The following is a 26,611-nucleotide window of genomic DNA, read 5'->3' as shown; positions in this document are numbered from 1 at the left end:
GTATATAATTCTAAATTATGTATGATTCTGGTTCACACTGAACCCTTATAGTCCTATAGACATGTACATTTAGCAAGGTTAGATTAATACCCCTCCATTTTGTAGAAATAGGTTACAAGGATAATGTTTTAATGTGTAATTGGTAAATTAAAAATGAATTAAAAATAGTAGTCGAAATAGTGTAGTAGATGATAAAGCCAATAAATGATAAAGTAAAATAGATGGAGAAAAGATTTCCATAAATATATATGGACTATTTTTATGGGATTATGGGACGGGCGAAAAATAAAATCCAGCCTATTTTTATAGCATAGGGGAAGTATATTAGTAGTCATTTAATTTAAATACCACCAAACTAAAGTAATTCCGCACTCTGTTTACATATAAAGACAACTTTTCCGCACATAGAAAGAGCACATACATTTCGTTGGGATAGCGTCGTAATGATGAAGTTAATATTTTTAAGGTTGAGATATCACGTGTTTGAATCTTTAATATCTCTATGAGAGACTTTTACTTTTAAAATTAGCAAAGAAAAATAAAAATACAACTGTATTTGAATCTGTAATATCTCTACGATGCTTTTACTTTTGAATTCAACAAAGATAAATAAAAACATAGATGTGCTCGAATCTTTAATATCTCTACGAGGGCTTTTATTTTTGAAATTAACAAAGATAAATAAAAATATAGCTGTGTTCGAATCTTTATATCTCTACGAGGGGCTTTTACTTTTGAAATTAGCAAAGATAAATAAAAGTATAGTTGTGTTCAATCTTTTATATATCTACGAGAGGCTTTTACTTCTGAAATCAGCAAAGATAAATAAAAATATAGCTGTGTTCAGTCTTTAATATATTTACGAGAGGCTTTTACTTTTGAAATCAGCAAAGATAAATAAAAATATAACTGTGTTCGAATCTTTAATATCTCTATGAGGCTTTTACTTTTGAAATTAACAAAGATAAATAAAAATATAGATGTGTTCGAATCTTTAATATCTCTACGAGGGGCTTTTACTTTTGACATTAGCAAAGATAATATAGCTTGTTCGAATCTTTATATCTCTACGAGGGGCTTTTACTTTTGAAATTAGCAAAGATAAATAAAAATATAGCTGTGTTCGAATCTTTAATATCTCTACGAGAAACTTTTACTTTTAAAAATTAGCCAAGATAAATAAAAATATGCTATAGATTAATCTTTTTTCTTACGTTGGATTATTGATATTTTACTGCAAGGCCAATAACTACATGATGTGATCCTCACCTCGCACCTCTAATTTTACTAGATTTGTATCACATTGAAAACTAGTTGTTGTTCCAACCGAGGCTTAGACCACAACTCCCATCTTTGAGCTAATTTTACTAGATTAGTAATAAGAATAAAATTAGCCAATCTTATATTTTATCAATCACTACAAGTTACAACGAAACACTCTATAGACTAATCCCACTTGAAAGCGCCATTGAATTCCCATATAGTCCAAAAATTAATACACGTCTTAATAGGGAAAAAATACTTGAAAATTTAGTTGTAACTGAAGCATTTTTCTTTTTCTATTTCATTCCCCCCCCCCCTACGGCGTTGCGTATTTACAAAAATTGCTAAAGCGTCGCGAATAATTTTGTTTTCAATCTAATTTTCATTCAATTTTTTCAAACAATGGCAAATCAAGTCAAACTACAACACTACCGTATTCTATTACAGTAAAATTTTGAAATATAATAAATTTATCTAATGTAGATGTATAATAGTAGTACAAATTAAAATAGGTATAATAGGTAGATTAAGATTAATTTGAGATTGGGTTGGCTAAATGCTTTTGAGTGTGTGGTTTAATTTAACAACTTTTGCTTTACTAGTCAAGGAGACTCACCCCTTAGATAAGGTAACCTTTATTTACTATACCAGAATCCAAAATCCCAAATCCTCTCTCTCTCACACACACAGAGAAGGTGAGGTGAGGTGAGCTTAAATTAGCAGAGATAGAGAGAGAGTTAAAGGTATTAATATAGGGCGCCTTTTCCTTTATATATCTCTCTCTCACTACTTGGTTCAGTCAAAGTCGAAGGAAATTCTTATGTTTTTTCTATGGTTAAAGCACATCCTCTCCTCACCTTCTAATTTTTTTATATTTGTATCTCTTTCCTCTCATCTCTCTCAGTTTCAGAGATTGAATTTTTATCTTTTTTAAGTATTAATTTCATTCCTGATCATGCACAGTAGTCCTATATCTATATACATGTACTATCATTCTTGAATCCTCTTTTTGTTATAAAAATTAAAACAATCGATGGCGTTAAGGTTGGTATATATGATGTGCAGAATAATATAGCAAGGATAGGATCTGTTTGGTTGAGCGATGAATAAGAATAGTCAGGTGAGCAGTTCGGATCTCATCGATGCAAAGTTGGAAGAGCATCAATTGTGCGTATCCAAACAGTGCCCAAGCTGTGGCCACAAGCTCAAAGGCAAGCCGGTATGAATACAATTATTCTTTTAATTTATGTATATATCAGTATATCTTATTATTAATTGATCTGGTTGGGTTGGGTCGGGTCAGGATTGGGTGGGTCTACCGGCCGGAGTGAAATTCGACCCGACGGACCAGGAGCTTATCGAGCATCTGGAAGCCAAAGTGGAAGGGAATCACTCCAAATCTCATCCTTTGATTGATGAATTCATCCCCACCATTGAGGGTGAAGATGGGATTTGCTACACTCACCCTGAGAAACTTCCTGGTCACTTCTACCTTCCATCTTTCTTTTTACTAGTCATAGGGTTTTTGTTATATTTATTGTGATTAATTTGTTAGACCTAATTTGATTTTGATTTTTTTTTTTTTTTTTTGTTTGCAGGAGTGACAAGAGATGGATTGAGTAGGCACTTTTTCCACCGGCCGTCGAAGGCGTACACCACCGGCACCAGGAAGCGGCGGAAGATCCAGACGGAATGCGACTTGAAAGGCGGGGAGACGCGGTGGCACAAGACCGGGAAGACGAGGCCGGTGATGCTCAACGGAGAGCAGGAGGGGTGCAAGAAGATCTTGGTGCTGTATACTAATTTCGGCAAAAATCGGAAGCCGGAGAAGACGAATTGGGTGATGCATCAGTATCATTTAGGGAAGCACGAGGAGGAGAGGGAAGGCGAGCTCGTCGTCTCCAAGATTTTCTACCAGACTCAGCCGCGCCAGTGCAATTGGACGGAGAGAGCCGCCGCCCCCGCCATTGCCGGAGACATAAGGAAAGAGAGTGGGAGCTGCTCTTCTTTAAACGAAATCATCCCTCAAATTACAGATGATTTCTCAGCTGCTGCTGCCGCCGCCATCAGCATCGCGGCCCCGGCTTTCACCGGCATCGATATTCATCAGCTTAAAGCCGCCGATCACTTCGGTTATCTCCCTTACAGAAAATCGTTTGATGAGGTATCTTTCCATATCACATTTCTTTTTATTTCACTTATTTTGTTTTGTCACACTATATTCAAATTTTAATTTATTTGCGTAACAACGTCAAATTAACTTTTCACATTCTTCTCTATTTTGTTAAATTTGATGATACAAAGAAAAGAACATCTTAATTTCCACATTCCCATTGCTTGTGCCAAAAGCATGAAAATCATATCGAAACTTTCTTGATAATAACAGCCCGCTAATAAAAACTTAATCAGTAATTCACCCACCAAAAATCCGAATAAAATGTGCCTATAATCTAATATTAAAATAAAATAAAATTAAATTAAATTAAATGAGATGTTTGCATCATTAGGGTGGAAGCATGGGGGAGGCTTCAATCGCAAGGGAAGGAGCCGGCACGTGCGAAGAGCGTGACATCCCGCAGCATCACGTGAACCAGCAACAGCAGATTGCTGCCACCGCATTTCACATAAGCCGGCCGTCGCAGTCCATCTCCACCATCATCTCTCCTCCACCGCTCCACCACACCTCCATTATTCTCGACCAAGATCACCCCTTCCATGTCCCAAGAATCATGCTCCCCAACGAAAATTACCAGGTACGTCTTACCAACTAAGTTGTGCTTCATCGTATATATAAATACGCATGTTGTTTTGATTTCCATTGTACATTTTGATCATAGATAAAGATAAACAATTAAGTAGAGGTTGGTATATTTTTAATTTCTTGTATTGAACATCAATATAAGAAAACAAGAGTGCAAGTTACATTAAATCTTGAAACAATAAAAGATGTTACTGAAAACCAAACATGCATAATGAACCATGCAATTCAGTGTCTGACAATGATGGCTTAAATAAAAAAAACTTCAGAAAACAGAAATCCTAGTTAGTCTCTTCCATGCTTATTTATTTATAAAACTAGAGTTGAGAGTTTCTCATCTTTTAGCAGACAATGCATGATCACATACATGATGATGTTAGAAAATAAATAATAATAATATCTTTCAGCGACGTCAGCAGCAGCAGCAACAACAACATCATAAACTTGGGGGAAGGTCTGCATCTGGATTGGAGGAACTCATCATGGGATGCACCTCAACTGACACCAAAGAGGTAATATTACAATTTTCACCTTTTTGACTCTCAAAATCCATGCTTCCTATGTGTCAATTTAAGAACTGCTTAAAAGAAAAAGGTGAACTTAGATATGAAAATCTGTTTCCCTAATTATATTTGTAGGGTTATATATACTGTATTTTATTCCATTCAATAAAAATTGATATTACGATTAAAAAACAAGAAAAGAGATACTAGAAGCCTTTTCTTTTTCTTTTTTCCCACATCCTCCACTTTATCTTCTTTTTCTTTCCAATCTAGAGTTTTAAGATAATCTCCACAACCCAATATGACCATCTTTCTCTTCAAAAAAGTTGTAATCGTAGTCGATAATTTTACGTTTTAATAAAGAGGTAATTTGGCGAAATTAATCTTGTTTTGTGTCAATTTTTTTCTTTTACTACTACTTGGATGTGTGCATTTAGCAAAGTGTGAAACTGAAAGCCATCAAGGGCGGAAGCCGCGGCAAGAATCCCCCCCTTTATTTTATCATAAATATAAAATGATTAAATGGAGCTCACTTTTTGTTTATAGTCTGAAATATTTTTTCCTAACACTAGTAGAAGTAGTACGAACGAATATAATAAAGACCAAGAAAAGCTATATCATTAGATGTACTTTAGAATAAAATCAGAAGACATATTTTACACATAAAATTTAAATATTTACTATATCTATAATATGTTGGGAGAAAAGGAGATAGAGGGTTCTTCACCCGAAATCTTTCCTTTATGCTCGTGGTATCCTAGGAAAACAAACCGTTTTTTCAGTTATTACTATATGCCTAACTTACTGCACAGAAAATTTCTTGCTTGAAATTAAATTTGGTAAAGTTCCACATTCATAAAAACTAGGGGGGGGGGTGTTCATATGTATTCTTCTCGTGTCGATAAGTAAGGACAAGATATTTTTCGTATTAACGGATTGTGTTCTTATAACACTTGAATATTCAACGCATGTTTGATAGGGTAGATAACTCATCTAGCGATAGAATTCTATGAACAAATATGATATTTTTTTTCATAGAATTGCAGTATATAATTTATATACTAGTTAGGGTTTCCATTCCTTATAAATTATGCCAAGCAGATTCTTGGTAGGTTATGTTTTTTGTATGATCTGATGTATTATAGGGTTGATTAAGAGAGAGACAGTGTGCAATATAATGATATGTATGTGGAGTACTTCCTCTGTCTCATTAAATATGAAAATATTTGCTTTTCGGCACAGGATTTGATACAATATTGTGTTGTGAGTTAATAAAGAGAAAATAAAGTAAGAGAAAAGAAAAAGTAAAGATGGTGTTGTTTCTATTTTAGGAAACGTTTCATTTATAATGTGACTGAGGGAGTATAATGGTTGGAATTGCAGGAATCATCAATGGCGAACCAACAAGAAGCAGAATGGTTGAAGTACTCGACATTCTGGCCGGAGGCAGACAACCAGGATCATCATGGATAGAAACAAACAACCAGAAATCTTTACTTGTAAGTGCTGTCTGCAGGGACCAATATCCTCTTTCTCTCTTTTTCACAGCGGTCACAAACTGAACTAACTGTTCAAACAAAACCCATGTTGCAAAAGAAACAAAAGAGAGGAAAAAAGAAACAAAATTAAAGGAAAAAGGCGGCTCTCTACTGAGAAGAGAGAGAGAGTGATCACCGACGTCGAAAGCGATAAATTCTTGCTGCATGAAAATCATCACCATCATCATTGCTATACCGTCTTTATACATACAATTGTTTATTCCTTGTTTTTATTTGTTCATTTTAAGTTCACTTTTTTTTGTATAATTTTGTTACACCAAAGAATTATAGATACTAAACCACAATATTGGAAATTCAAATGTAAACTGTGTTTATATTTTACATGCATTTAATATCTAAGCATATTGACTGTACGTGGTAGTTTATTACTATAAACATTTAGGCATTATTTGTTCTAATGTAAAATGAGATTGAAATATTTTTGCATCTAAAATTCTTCAGAAATGAAGATAAATTTTATCTTTGTATATATGTATAGTGGTGAGTGAGATCCACATTATTACTAGTGTGGTTGGATTTCTAAAATTAGAAAAGTCACTTTTTTTACGAACGGGCTAAAAAGAAAAAATTTATACTTTTCCACAACGGAGAAAGTAAATTTTACTATAATATGCCTTCTTTTACTATATATAGAGCAACCTTATTATTTAGCCTAATAGAAGGGAATAATGATCGGCGTCGCTAAAATAATACTTCCTCTATCTCATAAAATTAGACTACTTTTATCACTTTGGTTTGTCTTATAAAAATATATATGTATTCCTATTTTTGGTATAAAAAAGGTTCTATTGAGGTGTGCCTCATTTTTCACTAACAATACTTTAATCACTTTTTTTCTATATATCGGTCTTCTACTTTACTAATTATATACTCCCTCCGTTATACTCTAAGTGAAACATTTTCCACTCTAAATGACACATTTCTAAATATAGAAACACATCTCTCTATTACTTTATACTCTTTACTTTACTCACAAAACACCATTAAATAAAATCTTGTGTCGAATTAGAAATGCTCCACTTAAAGTGGGATGGATGAAGTATTATAATATATATCGTCCCAAAATGTGTTAGTATTTCTATGGGAGGGAGTGAGTATATAGATGTGGATAGCTGTGTTTGAATTAGGTAGTGGCCCTTTACTGTCTTTACAAGATGCCTTGGACATGAGATTGATAAGGCAACCTAGTGACAAAATTATTATAGATCTCATTTATAAATGTAGTATTTTATTGCACAAAACCGGTTATTTTCATTTTGGTGTGCTCTTTAAATCTACTTTAGTTATTCTATTCCAGATTCGAGCTTTTGCTGCAAATTGCTTCATCTAGATATGCTTTACTTAACGAGATAGAGAGAGACTACGTGTTAAATGTATCATTTATGTATATAATGTTTTTGACTGCATGTAGGTAGGAAAAGCAAGGAGACCATTGTAGTTTCTAAAGGGATAAAGATGTCTGATTTGGTGAACATCAATCTTTTATATCTCATTATTTATTAAGTATACCAAGTTAACACGAGATTACATCAATCTTTTATATCTCATTATTTATTAATTATACCAAGTTAAGCACAAGATTTTGTGGGGCTTTATACATTTTTAAATCACACCCGGAATTCCCCACTCGCTGATATATTCGTTTACCTCCATTCTCATTTCTTATGAAAATTGCAATTCCCATTAATGTGTGTATTATGTATATATAGGCTTTAGAGTGTACCTCAGTCATTAGCACAGTAAGTTACATTCCAAAGTAGCATCCAATGCATATTTTGTTTTTTCTTCATTTTTCTTTATTTTTATCTCTATTATTTTAAGTTATTATAATTATGATGATATTTGTTATTGTTTTCTGGGTCTAAATAAGTATTCTAACTTTCAAGGTTAAGAGTGACGCAGGGATTGCGATGAAGATGAAAACTAGCAGTAGTATGAGTTTATCTTTAGGATTGTTTCTAGTTTTGGATTTAATTTTAGTTATTTTGTTTGAATTAAGTAATTGAATTTAGTTGCAATCATTTCCAATTAGGATTACCTCCTTAGAGCATCCACAATGGTCCGCACTAGTGGCTGGACTATAGTTCGCCACATCTGCATTTCTTAGTCCGGACTAGCCTCCTGTAGCGGACTAGTCCGCCCATTCATTTTTATATTTATTTTTAATATAGCAAAGTAAGAGAAAACACATAATATAAAAAATAGTTTTCCCTATATTATTCTCTATTCTTACTTTGCTTTCTCTACTTTAACTATATGAAATACTCCATTATATTCCAAAATGAATGCAAAAAAAGAAACGCCTCTGCATCACATTTTTTTTATGAATTCATTAGTAACTTCAACTTGAGTTAGAATCTTGGCTTCCATTTGATACGACCCATGTTCCCTAAATTTATTAGGAGTAAGATACATAGTCTAAATTTTGCTCTGAAAATAACCACATACTTATGTTCCAAGTGAAAATATTCTCGTATACGGAAATAGAGATAATGCAAGTTGATGTCGAATATATTTTCCAGGCCAAGGTATTAAGGATCGAATTTGAAAGATTCTTGTACTACGAATTTTAGCCAAACAGTACAATTGAAGAAAGAAAAGAGTTGATGGCGTAGTAATAAGTGTTAGTGGGGTGAGAGAAGTGTCACTTTCCACATGCAATAGAAAAGGAGAGAAACAATGGAAGAATAAATCAGATTATGTTGGCCTGTTCATTCTATAAAGCTTATATGCATTTCTTTCGCCTTTTTTAAAAGATTTAGATGCTTCTAAATGTATTGATATACTACTAAAACTACTTACAATGGTAACCGAGTCCAGGCCTAGTATATACCAACCAAATTTGACATCGGATCAAACTCAAAACAAAAGAAAACAAGAGGACGAAACTCATCGGTGTTGAGAGGCGAGAGCTTAGCTTAGCAATGTATTGACTCAACTCAACTCGATCTGATATACATATATACAGAAGCAAATCCAACATTATATACGATGTTGAAAGTATTCTTCTCCGAGTCATGACACTTTTTATTTTATCGTGATCTACTTGTGAAACATTGGATTAACTTACACTTGTCTGCACAGGCAAGCTGCCCAGGAAAGGGTAAAATTCAGCAAGCACGCGCCTCAGTCAGCTGTCTCATTACAGGTCCATAGTTTCCCGAAACCCTCAGAGATGCGAAAAGGCATGACAACTTGGCCATCATTGGACTCGTGTTCGGCCTTCTACACACGACAGCAAGCTCCTTGCCAGAGTTGTCGTTGCAAGGACTGCTGTACCCTTCAAGATCAGCTTTTGTTATTAACACGGCATCCCCAGATGTGCAAACCGTTTTTGAAGCCATGCATTGCTGCTGATATTCTAGAACTGCCTGAGAAGAAATATAATGGCATTTTAGTTCAGAAATCATGAAAGCACCTGATCAAATAGACAAGATCATGGACAAAAGGGAAGGGACCCAAAATGCAGTTGCATCTTTGGGTCAGGCATAGTAGTCTGCATACCTTCCATTGAATTGGAGCTAATAGCACCCTGGGTCTTCTAGAACGAACATATTCAAGTGCAGCAGTGGGTGTCATCTGCTTATATCGAACCTGAATACCATGGATACTGTCTTAGTCTCCAGATTAGCTTCTAGAAGTTTTTTTGTTTAAAAGAGAATAAAACTGAATGAACCAGATAACAGAGAACAATGGTTGTGCTCCTTCCTCGCCCAGCTTTGCAATGGACGTATGTTGTTTGACCACTCAAAGCATTTCCTGCAATTGGAGTTATTAAAAACTCATACAATCCAGATGCAACTGCTGAAAAACTTCACACTATCATGCACTTGACATATCATAGCATAGGAAAAAATCAAGGGAATTACGCACTGTGAATGAAATCCACTGCACGGTTAATATCCCCAACAGAAGGAGCAAAGAGATAATCCCTAGTAGGGATGACAAGATGATCTATCCCATTAGCCTGAAAAATGATAACACAACAGTGAAATAATTTAGATAAGTAGTGACAAGAAATTGAAGTTTTACCCATAAGCTCATTTACATTACCATTACGAAGGTGGTCATGCCTCAATTGTTAACATCGTCATAGAAGAACAATTTCTACATTTTTTCTTAAAAATCAAAAGTATCTAAAAGCCAAATAAACCGCAAGCAATGCATGATCTTCTGAACTTAATTGGGATTGATCATTGTCTTAGGGTGCAAGAGAAAATTTCATTTCTTATAAATACACTGTTTAAGAAAACGATTTATAAAGTCCATAGGCATTATATAACATGACATGCCAAGCCAAATCAAGGCCAACCAGATCAGACTAATCCAATTGCTAACAAATGATTTGAGTTCCATAACGAATCTAGATAATCTAGCCTTAACCGCCTCACTGCCCAACCATTTCTAAGAAAAACCTCATGCAAACTACATATGGTGCTTCTTACAATCAGAACCACGGAAGAATGAGCATACATAAGACATGGAATTGCAACCCCCAATTCATCAATCCCGGAAACTGGCAAACACAAACGGCATTCAGAAACCACTTACATAGTACAAAGATGTCGGGACCAGAGTCTCGTAGGGCTCATTCAGTGTAATTACACCGCCAACTCCGAGATGCTTCAGACGAGGGACATCCTTTGGAAATGGAACAGCACCCAGCAGTAGATACTAATTTTCAATACAAAAGCCAATACATAAGGTATATGTATCACATGAATCAAGTTGTATGGGAAAGTAGATGCAAAAACAATCACTAAGAAATGAATCAAGATCAGTTTAACAAGCATCGTCACAAAGAATTGATGAAATAGGTAAAAAAAACTCAATAATTTCACTAAAAATAGTTTTCTTTGGCTGATTATCATGCATTTTCATAAATAAATCCCAATCCATACGAATGCTAGGACTAGCGAGCAAGGCAATAAAGCTGAACTCAAAACGGGAAAAATAAAATTAAAAATGAAAAACTAAATTGAACGGAATAATTATCCACAACCATACAAGCAAATTAAAAGATATCATCGAGAAAATAAATAAATAGTATCATGAATTTGATCCAGGAAGCCACACCTGATCGATTTGATCCCACCATCGGAACTCGGCTTGAATTTTGTTGCGGAAAACGTTGTACAAAAGGGTCGGATAGAAGAGGATGCGAGCCCCAGCTCCGACTAAAGCCCTTTTCGCGTCAACCCTAACAGCGATCAGCCTGGTTTCGCTGTATCTGATGTGCTTGCTCTCTATAATACTCTCCGCGCCATCATCGAGCTCCTCGATTTTCATCGAGATCAACAGAACCTAAAATTTCAGAGAATTGGGGAAACACGGGAGTAACAATTGGTAGAACCTACTAACTGTGGGCGTCAATCGGAGAAAGTTAAATCGATCGGAAGGATGAAATTGGTGAAGGAGTTCAGCTATAGCAAATTAGTGATAATTTGGAAAAAATGGGTGAAAATGACATGATCGAAGGCGAGAGTAGTGGGAATTTGGATGATCGGGTGAGGAGAGAAACGAAGATTGTGGAATCCAGTAGAACAAGTGGATAATGATAGAGAGAGAGGAATGAAAGTCAAATGAGGAATTTGGGGGAGATGAGATACTACGCTATTTTGTTGTTCATAAACAGATCCACTAAATCCCTTCAAAATTCATTAAATGTATATCACCAATTAATTAAAGTTATCAATGTACTACTATGAAAGTTAATAATAATAATAATAATAATAATAATAATAATAATAATAATAATAATAATAATAATAATTTAAAGTTATTAATGTACTACTATGAAAGTTCATAATAATAATAATAATAATAATAATAATAATAATAATAATAATAATGATAATAATAAATAGGAGTAGGGAAGATAAATAAGCAATGATAATATCACATATTTTTTGTCATATAATACTAAGATATGTTAAACAAGTGGATAGGATTATGCTCACCCAATCAGCCTTTAATATAAGAATTAATCTGGACCATTGATCATATCCATGTTATAAGTATTTTCGATATCAATTTTCACATTAAAGTATAATTGGAAGTCATCAAATATATATGTAGCAACTAATTAAAGATTTAAAGATAATTATTTTCTATCTTCGAAAAATAATTATTAACTCTTATTTATATAATTCTATCAATTAAAGTTTTTTATTCACAAAAATATACTACTACTATATTTATATTAAATTAAAGATAATTTTAAGAGAAATCTAACTATGGAGTAATTCTAATTCCATATATTCAAACTAATAAATTGACAATAATATATATCATGTTCATATATTTTTGAAAATAGATAAATGCATGTTATAGATAATTAATACTCACTTTGTCTCATTCTACCTGGACCATTTTTCCTTTTGCAATGCCTCACTCTAAATGACATTTTTAATAATAGAAACTTCACTCTCTCTCTACTATTTTCTTTTCCCTTGTTTTAATCAATCAATTTATCTCATAAAATAATACTACATAAAATCACGTGCTAAAAATGTATGATCCACTTAAAGTGGGACGGAGAAAATATGTTTTATGCTGGTACTTGATATATTCAATTACATCGTTAATATAAAATATACCATTTACTATCGCAATTAAATTATAGAATTAAAGCTAATTTAATGAGGAAGCTAATAATGTCTTAGTTGCATGTCTAAACATATAAGAGCATCTCTAATGGTACTTCGGCAAGAAATCGGTCAGAAATCGGCCAGCAGTTTCTACTTCAGCAGCACTAAAAATCTACCTACCACATCAGATTTAGGCCAGCCATAGGCCAGCCGCAATAAAAATAATTCAAAAAATACTACATTTACGGAATTAAAATTACGATTAAATTACGAAATAAAATTTACGAGACATATACGGGAAAATTCATTAATTGCATTTAAAAAAGGTACACTAGATAAAAAAAATTACATTTAAAAAGGTACATAATAAAGAAAAAAAACTATCGCCGTGCAATCCTCCGTGCCCACAACTCTTCAATTATATCCTTTTGGAGTTGAATATGAGCATCCACTTGGCGCATGTTGGCAAATTCCTTGAGGCGGCCGGCTTCATCGAGAGGTACCCCACATCATTGGCCCAACTAGTCGGTTGTACGCCTTCGTCTTCGACGATCATGTTGTGCAGAGATAATGCGGGCGTACATTATCTAGGAAACGCATCCGACATCCCACAAACGCGTTGGACCCTTAATTGCCGCCCATCGAGACCGGAGCACACCACATCCCGGGGAACCCATGCTTCTCCCCGTGCATCTGCATCAAATTCTGACAATCTTCGGGAGTAGGGCTCGAAGGTACTGCTCACCGAAAACGTTTATCACGCCCCCACAGAAATCCTTCAGACATTCCAGGGCTGTCGACTCACCGATGTGGAGGTACTCATCCCACATGTCTGCCGCGCCTCCGTAGGGCCAACTGCCTGATTGCCGCCGTGCACTTTTGAATAGGGGTGTGGCCGGGTCTGCCAGCGCATCGTGCCTAAAGCGGAAACACAGATATCGACGCTTTAATGCGCCAATCATGGTGCATAAACAACTCCTCGCGCATTCTAAACGCCGCTGAACATGTCAAGGAAAACGCGGTTCTTCCGAAAAGTATCGTCGCATGTACCATTGACGCAGCGGCGTGATCCCGATCAATCACCGCTCGGCGGTGGACAACTCGTGGAGGGAGATGTATCGCCTGCTGTTCCACCCTATCGCATGTACCGCTCATTCTGTGTTATGTTCATTTATTTTTTTAAAATCAGTCACATTAATTGTTACATAGAATTGATATGTTTTGAGATGGAATTAATATATTTTGCATGTAAAGTGATATGCACAATTATGTCTTTGGTGAAAAATATACAGTTTTCAATGAATTTTTATTATCAAATTAAAAGTAGTTTTGCGAGAAATCTAATTGATATATTTTTTATTTAAACATATGCACTTAGGATCTTAATTGTTAGATTATTTATACAGTAGGAGTAGTATTTAATTCGATATATTTTTTATAGAAAAATAGTTCCAATCTTATGTGAAATGTGAAGTTCAGAAATTATATACTACTACTCCTACAAGACAATTCCGATTAAACCCATTTATTCTAAAATAGAAATTAAAAAAAAAATGAAATTGATAATTGATTAGTGTAGAACCATGAAAAGGATTTTGACATGGATATCGACGGCGATAGCAAAGGTTAGTGATTGGTCACGAATCGACTAAAATTTGTGATTTTGTTTAGATGTTTCTAGTTTTTCTATTTATTCTAAAATAGCAATTTGAAGATAAATGAAAAAGGATTAATGTAAAGCTATAAAAAGAACTGTGACAGAGATATTGATTGAGATAGGAAAGTTTAGTGATGGTTACGAATCGATTAAATTGTGATATTTTGTTACGCGAAAGTACACATTAATGCATATATTTTCATATTTAATGAAAATTTGTATTATAAGAAAAATGTTAAAAAAAATAATCACTAATCTTATATTAAAACTAAGACCAAATTATAATTATTATATTATTATGATAAGTTGCATAAAGGTAGTATTAACTCATCATCTACTTTTTCTCTTCCAAAATATTTACAATTCCCTGAATAAATATATAAAGTGAGTATTCAACTTTCCAAAATGAAAGTATAAATTTCATACAAATCCATGTTGAATTGAACATTAGAAATAAAATATTCAGTATGAAATTTAAAATGAAAAATAAAAATTACTACTATATAAACGAAGATTTCTTTCTATCTATTTTTTCATGATTATCACTCTATCATATGTACGTTGTATACACAAGGAGGAAACTCCAAAATCAAAAGAAATTTATACATGTATAATAAAAAAGAATTTTAAAATAATAATAAGAATAACATATTAATAAATGAGTAAGTGAAAATGTAAATTTATTTTTATCTATCTACTACCTACAATATTGCATTGCGTTATACATTTAAGAAAACAAATGCAAATATATATTTTTTTGAGTTGAATCCTTTTGTGTGAGCTCAATTTTATTTGGTAGGAGTATTTGACAATTGTTAAGTACATTTGTGTGGACCACTTTGGAATAGCTAATAGGTAATGCATGTGTCTTATACAGTGCAACACTCAAATACCATGAGTCATTTCATAATATTGAACCAAATTAAAAAAGATCTATTATGTCCAAAGCTGAATAAGTAATTAAAGTACATCAAGTTTTACTATATTGCAACATATACCAATACACAGAACTACAAAAGTACAGTGACGTGTAATCTTAATTGTTCAGATTAAACTAAAAAAGAGAAGGTGATAAAGAACACAATAATGCAATCAATTAATTCCACAAAATTTGAAGAAAAGAAAGCCAATCAGATCAAAAACAAAAACAAGAGGGAGATGAAAACCAAACAAAGAAGATCAGCATTTAGGAAGATCCGAGGGTGGAGGAAGGAGCTTTTGATTTGGAAGCCTCCCATCCAAAACAAGCCATGCCATCTTCAAACCCCAACTCGTGTGAACCTCAAGATGACAATGCATGAACCACACGCCTGAATCAACAATGCACCCATTCATTATCATTCTTTTTCATCAACCAAGTTAATTAATTTTATATATCAAATTACTCCCTCCTGTTCCATTAAATATCAGTATATATATCATATTCCACAAATTCACTGTCACTCAAATTTTATTAATCCCTCCGTCCCCATAATTTGTCACTATCTGACCCGCCACGAATTTTAAGAAATGTAATAGAAAGTGGGTTAAAAAAGTTGGTGGCATGTGAGTCCTACTTTTATATATTAGTTTTATAATCAAATGTGAGTGGGAATGAGTTAGTAGAATATGGGGTACGCTCTATTAAAAATGGTAAAAGTGAAAGGTGACAAATTTTTAGGACGAACGAAAAAGGAAATAGGTGACGGAGAGAGTATAAAACTAATATACTCCCTCCGTCCCCGATTAAGAGTCACACTTTTCCATTTCGGTCCGTTCCCAATTAAGAGTCACACTTCATTTTTACCATAAATAGTAAGTAGGTCTCACATTCCACTAACTCAATTCACTCACATTTTATTATAAAACCAATATAAAAAAATGAGCCTCACATTCTACTAATTTTTTCAACCAACTTTTCTTTACATTTGTTAAAACCTGTGCCTGGTCAAAGGGTGACTCCTAATCGGGGACGGAGGGAGTATATAAAACTACAACTCACATTCCACTAAAACTAGCAACTGGCAAATACTCCCTCCGTCCCAGATAATTCGTCCCAGTTTTCCATTTCGGTCCGTCCCACATAATTTGTCCCACTTCACTTTTACCATTTTTGGTAGTGAACTCCATATTCCACTAACTCATTACTATTCACATTTTTTTATAAAACTAATATATAAAGGTAGGACCCACATCCCACTAACTTTTTCAATTCACTTTTCATTACAATTCTTAAAATCCGTGCCCGGTCAAAGTGACCCAAATTATCCGGGACGGAGGGAGTATGAGATATTTAATGGGAACAGGAGGAGGGAGTAGCAAGATTTACCAACCTGGATTATCAGCCAAAAACCTAATGGCAACCCATCCACCCGCGGGCACACCAACCGTATTCCTCTCAACCGGGTCGACCAGATTGAATCTATTCGGATCACTGTTCGGGTCATAGTTCCCGAAACCCTGTCCCACCACATAAAAATTGAATCCATGGAGATGGAGAGGATGTCTCTCAGCTCCAAGAATGCTCGTATCCTGCAACACCACCTCCACGCTCGTGTTGAACGCCAAAACCACCAGCTTCGTGCCATTCCCGACCGCCGTGTTGTTCGGCGGGCTCCCCGTGTAGTTGAACCAACGGAGCGGGCTAACCGGGAATCCGGGCTGTACACCCCGCTCGACTGCCCCGCGAAGTGGGCCCCCAGGAGGGCCTTCGAGGGCAGCACGAAGCTCACGTTGTTAACCGACGCCGCGAATTTGGTCCCGTTCGGCCCCTGACACGTGGCGTTCTTCTGGTCGCACGGGCTGGTCCCTAATCCCACTGTGAAGAAGAACCGCCTCTCCACCTCCTGCGGCACCTTCGCGCTGGCTAGGCTGTGGAGCCTCCCCGCGAAGGTGGTGGCGAAGGTGGTGGCGAAGGAGGTGTCGTTGAGAGACGGGAGCTGGGGTTTGTGGAGAGGGAGGTTTTTTAGGTGGAGGGATGGGGTTTCGTATTCTAAGATTCCGGCGACGGTGGAGTTGTCGAAGGTGCCGGGGCCGGTGACGTAGGGGCGGGCGGCCATGAGGAAAGTGGCGCCGGGGAAGTGTGGTTTGGTGTTGAGAAGGACGTTGGTGGTCTGGCCGGGTGTGATGAGGATGGTGGTGGTTTGGAAGGGCTTGACGTAGACTGCGTCGGCGTCGACCACGGTGAGGGTGTGGTTGGCGATGCTGAAGAAGAGCTCGTCGTTGAGTGCAGCGTTGATTATGCGGAGGAGGTAGGTCTTGCCTGCCTTCACCCTCAATTTGAATGTATCTGTTTATTTCTTAAAGTAATTAGTTACTTAGAAAATATTTTCTTTGTTATTTTCCAGCTTGTTAGTGTTGTACCTTTGGCGGAGCAGTTGTAGAGTGGCCCGGGGAGGCCGTTGATGGTGTAGGCGTCGGAGACGTTGGGGCCGCCGCCGGTGGCTAGAGCTTGCTTTATTATGGCTTCAGGGTCAGCATTGAACCATTCTCCTGTATATGATCATTTCTGTTGTTAATATGCATCCAGGTAGTTTAAATCAAAAGTAAGAATTTGTTATGATAAAAATGAAATTTTACCAAATATGATGGGGACTTCCTTGTAAGGTTTTTGGAATGGATAGTTGGCATTTTTCTTTGGGAGGATGATGATAGGGCCATAAAGAGTAGATCTAAGCCAAGAAATATGTGCATGCCAGAAAAGGGTTCCTCTTTGCCCAACTATGGTGAAATTGTAGACATAGCTTTGTCCAGTTTGTATGGGGCATTGTGTGATATATGCCGGCCCATCTGCCCATCCACTGCGGAGTTGCCTGATTCCGTGCCTGTCACAGGTAGATAAGAGAAAACATGAAGTTATCTACCCAGCATACGAAAATCTAGATTTAGTTATATGGGTATACCAGTGGATGGTGATATTGTTTGGGACGTGATTGGTGACTTTTATGAGTAGGCGATCGCCTTCCCTTGCTACTATAGGAGGCCCTGGGAATTTCCCGTTCACGGTCACAATGCTCTTCGTGTGGCACAATCGGGTCACGTTTTGCATCTTGATCTAAAGAGTTAAAAGATATCAACCACTAATTGAAACAAGACATGCTAAAAAAACAATTACTACATCTTGGTATAAGGGTACTAACATTGAAGTCGTAGCGCCTAGCCATGGCTTGTGCATAGTGAGGAAGAAGGCATAATGCCATGATTGAGAGACACCCATTTTTCCTTTTTTTTGAAAAGTTGAGTGTGGAGGATGAATGTTTGTTTCTGCCTACTGTTAGAAAAATGCCATTGAGGTTTTATAGGGTGAAATTAGACTGATTAGGTGATGAAGAATTCAATATTTTTAAACAAAAAAAGAATAGATATATATCTTCACTAAAAAGGGATAAAAAATGTAAATACTTTGGAGGCCCATGTGTTGTTAGAACACAACATCAAAGTGGTGTTGAAGACAATAGTTCATAGTCTTGTCAAATCTATCCTTATTCGTGTTGCTCTTAGAATATTGAGTTATGTTCTATATCTAAAATAAGTAACTCTTAAAATATTGAGTAATGTTCTATACTTAATTTTATTTTTTCATGCATAAAAAATGGAAATGATGTTAAAGATTTTAGTTAACAATCAACCAGGTTACCTAATTGAGTAAACTTTTACATGACTGCAATCTATTTTCAATAGATTTATGGATGAATTGTTAAAGCTTCTGATAAACAAGAAACATGTACTTGGTATTCAAGCATATAATAGAAGTATGTGTGAAGAGAAATTTGTTGGGGAGTCGTACAATAAGTATTAGATATGGACAATGATAGTCCTTATTCATTAAATTTTAAAATGTTAGATTTTGTATAAACATTTTTATAGTAGTGGACTGTTAAATTTATAATGCTTTGTCATCTTAGTTTTAGTCCACTAGGCGAGCTCACCATGAGGCCATATATTAAAAAAGAAACACCAAAACCCAACTCAATTTAGCCCACTCTATATCCGGCCCAATTCAGAACTAAATTTTATCCCAAGCTCGACTAGAATGAACTGTTTACAAGCATCAAGTACTATTTTTTTTGTATTTAATTTAAAATAAGGAGTATTAAATTTGTATTTTGTATCATCAAGGTTTATATTTTTTTGGCATTTTATCCGGCCATATGATAACCGATATCTCATAAACTTCAATTTGAATGTATAGCTCTATAAATCTATCGTATTTTTATATAACAAGATTTCGAAGTATTAGTTTCAACTTTCAAGCAAACAGCATTTTACCGTGGAAATATTTGAACGAAATATCGATAATTTTTTCAGATTTATAAGGTTAGAAATTGAGGAGGAGGAGGAGGAGAGCTTCTCTACTCTTATTGCTTAGGAAAAAGTAGCTAATAATTATAAAGAAATGAATATACTCACCCGTGACAAAATATCTCACGTTTCATTTTAGGCATTTAATTTTTATTTTTCATTCCTTATGCAGGACATGCGTGATCGTTGGTCCAGCAGCCATTAAAGGTAAAATTAAAGAATTTAAAAATCGAATCCACATTAATTTACTTTGTAATAACTCAACTTCCTTTCGATAACACAATAAATTTCTCAACTTCCATTTGAATGTGAAGAATAGTAAGATAGGAGTACATTATTAATAAGTTACTATTCATTTTCTGATAGTATTATATTCCTTGTTTGTATGATCACCTAGCTAAATGTTGATGAACTAGGGTTACACTTGACGCCTTTGAAATTTGTTATTAGTAAGATTCATTATTTGCTTTGGAAAACAATGACAGGGAACTAATTCATTTTACATTTATGAAGCTTTATAAAAAGTGGCGATATACTTATAAAATACTACATCCGTCCATAGTCTCATTTCTTTCTTACATGTATTTTAAAAAATATTAAGAAAAATAAATAGAAAAAAAGTTGTGAAACTATGAGTTTTACTCGTATATATTAATTTTAAATGAAATGTGTGTGAAATGAGTTAGTAAAACATGAGACACATTACCATTTATAGTAAAAATGAGGCGAACAATATTGTTATATATAATTGAAAATCAGTTTACACAATAAAAGGTTAGATAGACCATTTCTGAAAATCCAAGCTGAGCCACACCTCTGTATTAGTATTATTAATATTTGATAATAGTAATTAATTGGTACATGTGAGCATGTGAATAGATTTTGAGCTGAAATAGTGACATTTTAGTGAGGCAGCTTGAAAGCAACAAATGTAACTATGTAAGTATCCATATCCATAAATATTATAGTATGGTGTCATTTGTATGAAGACAATTAATCCCCTCAAATTCAAATGAAATAACATGAATGAAGCAACCAAGTTTCCACAAACATCCAACAAATCTCCCACCAAATTCATCAACACATGAAGAATAGCACTAGCTGCCTCCTCGCACTCCTCCTCCCTATCTCTATCATCGTCGCTAGAGCTGCAGTCATCGTCGGAGTAGGCATTAGCGTCTCCGGCGTCTGGATTGGCGGCGGAGTCAACCCTCCTACCTCCGCCGCCTACACAGCCCTCCAGGCCTGGAAAGCCGCCATCACAGACGATCCTCTCAACATCACTGCCTCCTGGAGCGGCCCCAATGTCTGCTCCTACAAAGGCGTCTTCTGCTCCGACTCCCTCGATTTCATGGGAAATCCCGCCGGCAAAGTCGTCGCCGCCATCGATCTCAACCACGCCAATCTGCAGGGCACTCTCGTCAAAGACCTCGCTCTCCTCGCCGATCTCTCCCTCCTCCACCTCAACACCAACCGCTTCAGCGGCGGCGTGCCGCCGTCGTTCAGATCCCTCGCCTCGCTCACCGAATTAGACCTCAGCAACAACCGCCTCTCCGGCGGATTCCCCGCCGCGGTCCTTGAAATTCCAGATCTCGTCTATTTAGATCTGCGATTCAACAGCTTCTCCGGTCCGATTCCGGAAGACCTATTCGATAAGAAACTCGACGCCATTTTCCTCAACAATAACCTCTTCTCCGGCGAGCTGCCGCAGAATCTAGGAAATTCTCCGGCGTCAGTGATAAACCTGGCCTACAACAAGCTGAGCGGAGCGATACCGTTCAGCTTGGGGTATATGGGGATCAAGGAGATCCTGTTCCTCAACAACCGCCTGAGCGGCTGCATTCCGGAAGGCGTGGGGATGTGGTCGGATCTGCAGGTTTTGGATGTGAGTTCCAATTCACTGATGGGGCATTTGCCGGATTCTCTGTCCTGCCTCGGTAACATCGAGGTTCTGAATCTAGCGCGCAACCAATTCTCCGGTGAGCTGCCGGATTTGCTCTGCTCGATGCGGAGTTTGATTAATTTGACGGTATCGGCGAATTTTTTCTCCGGATTTAGCCAAGTTTGTGACAAAAACAGCGGGTTCGGGTTTGATTTCTCGTTTAACTGCATTCCGGGGAGGGAGTTGCAGCGGCCGCAGCCGGATTGCGCGGCGGTTCCCGGCGGAGGGCTGAGCTGTCTTAGAATACCAGCGGCGAGGCCTCTTGTTTGTGGGGCCTTGCTGGGGGCGGAGTTCACCCACCCATAAACATGATTTTCGATCTGTTTTTCATTAACTCATTTTGTGCTTTTTTCTATTTAATTTTATTTATTTTCCCACAATATTAATTATCTAAATGGACAGAGTTTTTTTTATTTGTTTGCCTAGTGAAGACATTCTCATATATGCATGTGTAGTTAAATTGTGTGGACTTGACAGTTGACAGGTAATGTTGGTCGTTAGTAATTTAATTAAGAATCGTAATCTGATTTATGTTGTTGATAATTGATTACGCAAGTAGTGGAGTGATGGATGAGTGTGGTGGTTACACGTGATTGCAGCAGAATAGTTTAGTTGTGTAAATTAGTTAAAGATTTTCCACGTGATTAGCGGCAATGCCTAAATTAGGGCTATTAGGGTGTGTTCGGTTGCCAAGATTAAATCTCATGATTAAATATGTATCATGTTTGATTCATAAGATTGAATCCTACAACTTAATTCTAGATGATAGTCTCATGATAATTAGTCATAGTCTTTCCCTCCAACTAAAATAATCCCACAACTTAATCCTAGATGGATAGTCTCATAATTATTAGTCATGACAACCGAACGCCACCTTATTTCTTATCTCCATGATTGCTATTTATAGATTTAAGAAAAATGTTTAAATTTGTTGACTTCCAAAATTTGAGATTTAATTAATTGATATTTTACAAATATTTAGTCCCTCACAAATAAACTCGGACCCGAATCGGTCCTCACTTCCGTAAAAAAATAGACGGTGATTGCAATTTGACTATATTAAATTACTAATGATAATTAATTATACCTAATTATAATTCTTAATTTCTATTAAATTATAAATTATTCATTTCATTTTGCAACTGATACTATCTTTTTTCCAATTTTGCTAATAGGAAAAGAATTATAATTAGGTATAATTAATTACCATTAGTAATTTAATATAGTCAAATTGCGGTCATCGTCTATTTTTTGACGGTTCTGTTAAGTGAGGACCGATTCGGGTCCGAGTTTATTTGTGAGGGACCAAATAATCAAAAAGATAATGTTAAGGATAATTGATAAAACGGTCATATGTTAGGGACCATATTCGACCTTTACTCTTACAAATATGAGATCGAAACATGCGAATTTTTCAGAATATATATTCATTTTCTCTTAGCAATGCTTATAAATAACCAAATTGTCCATATAATTAGAATGGTGATTTTGATATACTCCTACTAAATAAGGAATATGAAATTATAATTTAATGTCAATCAATTAATTTTATCTAGCAAAGAACTTATAATTGAATTATTAATTTTATGCTATCAAACGAATTTGGTTTGATTTGGAACACGCTATTAACCTATCACAGATCTAAGCCGTCCTGAATTATTGCCTAATGAATAATGCGATAAATAATTCAGCATGAGAAATAATTCATTACAATAATGGTGATTAATGAACAGGTATCGTTTCCATGTATGCGTGATTTTTCATAATTTCTTGTAATGTATATGTGTGTCATAATTTTATTTTATTTTTCTAGTAACAGGATATACAATTTTTTAATCTAAGCAGGAAAATTAGATTAACAGGGAGTACTTTGTATTAGCTAGGTTATTAAACATTAACTAAACATGTTGAGTAAAATGTAAATATAAAAAATATTCGGTGAATTTAAAATTTAATGCTATTTTGATTGCATTAATTTTTTTTTTGTTTGATCACAGGTGTACCGAACCCACCTTTCGGTAAATCCGACTAATCCTATTCCACCGAGTTTGCGGATTAAGGCTAAAAGTCTCCTAGCGGGTGGCGGAGTTTGAACCCATGACCTCAAGGTCACCACAGCTTCGCACTGTCAACTGTAACGACCCTTTGTTATTGCATTACTTTATTGAATGCTAATATATATTCCGACATTATTCAAATATTTTACGCGAGTTAACAGTTTAATGGTTTTCTCTTATTTTTATTATTCGAGCCATTTATGATTTACAACCACATGATTAAAAATTACTCATATATTAAAAAGAATGTACTAATATACAAATTTGATTAAAAATTATATATATACTCCATCCGTCCTACAAGAATATGCACTTTGGGGTGTTAGGTTGAAGATGTATACCAGGTTTGTGCTGCCGGTTCCCAACCTTGTGTTTTTGGTTTATGTTCGTGTTTTGTTGCTGCACGTGTTTCTTAGGCTTTGTTGTTGGTTGATGTTGATTCTTCTTTATCTTTTGTTTAGTTGGGATGGTGTTAGGTTGCTATTTTTCTATTCTAGTTCTTTAAGGTTTAGTTTTTGACCGCTTGTCTCGAACCTTTGCTCACTTCTTACTGGCTCGAGCCTTTTTGTTTAATCAAAAAAAAAATACTCCACTTGGGTACGAGTTTTAATGCACAATTGATAAAGTTAGAGAGAAGTCAAAAGAAAAAGTATTTAAAGGTTTGTTAATGGAGACTAGGTTCCACCTCATTAGAGAAAAAAGATGCATATTCTTATGAAAATTACTAAAAAGAAAAGAATGCATATTTTTGTGAGACAAACAAAGTATTAAAAGGAATATACTACTAATATACAAGTTTGATACTATATTCGAAAATGTGTAATATTGCGGGACGAGGGAGTATAAATTATGTTCTTTTGATACTATATCCAAAATGTGTTATATGGCGGGACGAGGGAGTATAAATTAAGTTCTTTGAAATAATTAATCGTATTTAATCGAGAATTAAATAGGAGTGCATGTGGTACCCGCTTTATTTAACAAAGTCAACTTAGATTTGATTGTTAAATGTGGAATTCGTTACACTTCAAGTCTTCAATCACGAATTAACCAGTAGTATGCAATAATACTTAGATAACTTAGTGCACTTCAATACTTCATCGCATTAGCATATTCCGTCATATACTAGTACTACATATTAGCAATATGATATGTATTAATATTCAGCACCATCAAATATGAATTATTTAGACATTAAATAAAAAAAAATTGAAATTCTTAAGACTAATACGTGATTTGACGTATATTATGAGTTAAAAATCACCAAATCTTCGTAACCATTAAGCCAAGGGCGGACGCAGAAAATAGATTGGTAGGTGCTATGTCTACTAAAATTTATTCGAAAATATATTTTTAGAGGATACATATTATTGGTAGGGCTTTTACCTTACAATTTATATAAAATTTGTACAAATCAAACTACTCTATAAGAAAGAAAAATGATAAATATTGGTTAATTAGAGGCTTAAGCCCCTAGATTGATACATGTGTATCCGCCAATGCATTAAGCCAAATAATACAGATATTTAAGGCCATTATTCTAAGTTTAACGTGTGAGTACTTGCAGCTCACATAACCGTCAGATACAAATCAAGGAAGCAGTGGATTTGATTTACACTATAATTGATTTCAGACATAATGGCTAAATGAAGAAAAAGTTTATTACGGTTTTCTTTTGAGAAAGTCATTTATTGTTGTAAGACAAAGTCGGTTGGTATTAATGATGCAGTTTCAACATTGGTAGTTAAATCTTGGGCACTTGTTACACTAAGTAGTTGTCTTCATTCTGTTTCTGCAAATTTGGGGTGTTAGGTAATCGGTGGTTGAGGTTATCATTTATTTGAGGCCATTCTTTCTGACAATTTGAGCACCATTTTCAATTTCGGCACACTTCTAACTTGTTTCCAACCAGTTGAATCAGGAACAGCTAGCTTTGCTTGTTCGCTCACTGGTCCGGTTTTATAATGTTGCCTATGACTATGTGGATATGAAATTTGGGAGACAAAATTGAGCCAACTACGTAATAAAGACGCATACAATGATGCTAACCGAGACTACTGGAATTCAAATACAGATACAAATCTTCAAATATAGATCATGCTCAAGTACACACCAAATGTCGAAATAGATCAGAGCCGGTTACTCGAATAGTCGTCAGCTACGAGAATCTAGTGCACACTTCTTGGCGAGTATGGAAAAGGCGTAATAAAGATGATGATTTATTTATGGCCTTAGAGCATCCCCATCCGTGCTCTAAGCTAAGAGCACAGAGGTGGGCCCGGACCCACTTTTACTCCTTGTCCTTAGCTAAAGCACAACACCCACACCCGTGCTCTTAGCTAAGGACAAGCTCAAAGGTCCCACCATTCTATTATTCAATTTAAATACTCCAATTATTAAAAACATTTCTACATTATAAAAATACATTAAAAAATAAAAATTACATAATTAAAATCCTAAAAAATAAAAATTACATAATTAAAATACTAAAAAATAAAAAAACATAATTAAAATCCTAGAAAATAAAAAAATACATAATTAAAATCCTACAAAGTAAAAATTACACACGTGGAAGACTACTCCTCTAACCCCAATTGCATTTTGAGACCCCAGATCATTTGTTCATGTGTTGCAAGTTGATCCGGAGTCATCCGAGACGTATCGTTCATATAGAGTTGACTCAAGATGGCCCACAACGTGTTGTTCGGGGGTGGAGAGGCACAAAGGGAGCGGGGGCGGGGGCGGATGGAGTCGAGGCGCGACGGTGGGGGCGGTTGGCCGCCGCCTTCTTCCTTCCTTGCGGGCGGGAACTGCTCCGGACCAGCGTCGGGGCTACCCAAGTTAGCTCCGGCAAAGCTGGGTAGCCACATCATCGGAGGCGCCGTCGGATAGGGTTACCGACCTGGACCGTTTGCATGGAGGAGCTGGAGGAGGATGCTACTATGCCGCCCCTATACTTCGGATGTCGGCGCCCCTCCCGCCAACAATCGAGGTACTTGAAC

At 35.7% G+C, this 26,611-nt stretch overlaps 4 protein-coding genes across 6 annotated transcripts; 2 read left to right on the top strand and 2 right to left on the bottom strand.

Moving 5' to 3' along the window:
* The first annotated feature begins 1,910 nt into the window (after positions 1–1,910).
* On the top strand, positions 1,911–6,436 carry LOC125187638 (NAC domain-containing protein 75-like). 3 transcript variants are annotated; one of them, XM_048084263.1, is made up of 7 exons: positions 1,911–2,006; positions 2,329–2,482; positions 2,567–2,744; positions 2,862–3,427; positions 3,771–4,016; positions 4,429–4,533; positions 5,908–6,436. In XM_048084263.1, exons 2-7 carry the CDS (start codon positions 2,366–2,368, stop codon positions 5,995–5,997), a joined length of 1,302 nt encoding a protein of 433 aa, XP_047940220.1. In that variant the 5' UTR covers positions 1,911–2,006; positions 2,329–2,365; the 3' UTR covers positions 5,998–6,436. The 3 variants fall into 3 exon arrangements, with proteins under 3 accessions (XP_047940220.1, XP_047940219.1, XP_047940221.1); XM_048084262.1 differs by lacking the exon at positions 1,911–2,006 and adding an exon at positions 2,019–2,097; XM_048084264.1 differs by lacking the exon at positions 1,911–2,006 and having other exon boundaries at positions 2,121–2,482; positions 4,441–4,533.
* Positions 6,437–8,963: 2,527 nt separating this feature from the next.
* Positions 8,964–11,689, bottom strand: LOC125190493 (phosphatidylglycerophosphate phosphatase PTPMT2-like). The gene is made up of 6 exons (XM_048087817.1): positions 11,160–11,689; positions 10,635–10,757; positions 9,957–10,050; positions 9,760–9,842; positions 9,588–9,677; positions 8,964–9,454 (listed from the first exon to the last, which is right to left on the bottom strand). The coding sequence occupies exons 1-6, from the start codon at positions 11,370–11,372 to the stop codon at positions 9,194–9,196; spliced, it is 864 nt and encodes a 287-aa protein (XP_047943774.1). The 5' UTR covers positions 11,373–11,689; the 3' UTR covers positions 8,964–9,193.
* A 3,607-nt stretch (positions 11,690–15,296) lies between these two features.
* LOC125190567 (laccase-17-like) lies at positions 15,297–18,511 on the bottom strand. The gene is given in 7 exon segments (XM_048087897.1): positions 15,297–15,640; positions 16,643–16,966; positions 16,969–17,598; positions 17,673–17,801; positions 17,889–18,133; positions 18,212–18,363; positions 18,449–18,511. Coding segments are annotated over 7 exon segments (1,671 nt in total). The 5' UTR covers positions 18,509–18,511; the 3' UTR covers positions 15,297–15,509.
* Positions 18,512–20,595: 2,084 nt separating this feature from the next.
* Positions 20,596–22,095, top strand: LOC125190566 (leucine-rich repeat extensin-like protein 4). Its single transcript, XM_048087896.1, has one exon. It carries the CDS (start codon positions 20,695–20,697, stop codon positions 21,856–21,858), a length of 1,164 nt encoding a protein of 387 aa, XP_047943853.1. The 5' UTR covers positions 20,596–20,694; the 3' UTR covers positions 21,859–22,095.
* Positions 22,096–26,611: the final 4,516 nt, after the last annotated feature.

This window comes from Salvia hispanica, chromosome 5 (assembly GCF_023119035.1).
Source record: "Salvia hispanica cultivar TCC Black 2014 chromosome 5, UniMelb_Shisp_WGS_1.0, whole genome shotgun sequence".
Classification (NCBI taxonomy): Eukaryota; Viridiplantae; Streptophyta; class Magnoliopsida; order Lamiales; family Lamiaceae; genus Salvia; species Salvia hispanica.
The sequence above is the reverse complement of the archived record's forward strand: the minus strand, read 5'-3'. Positions and strand labels throughout refer to the sequence as shown.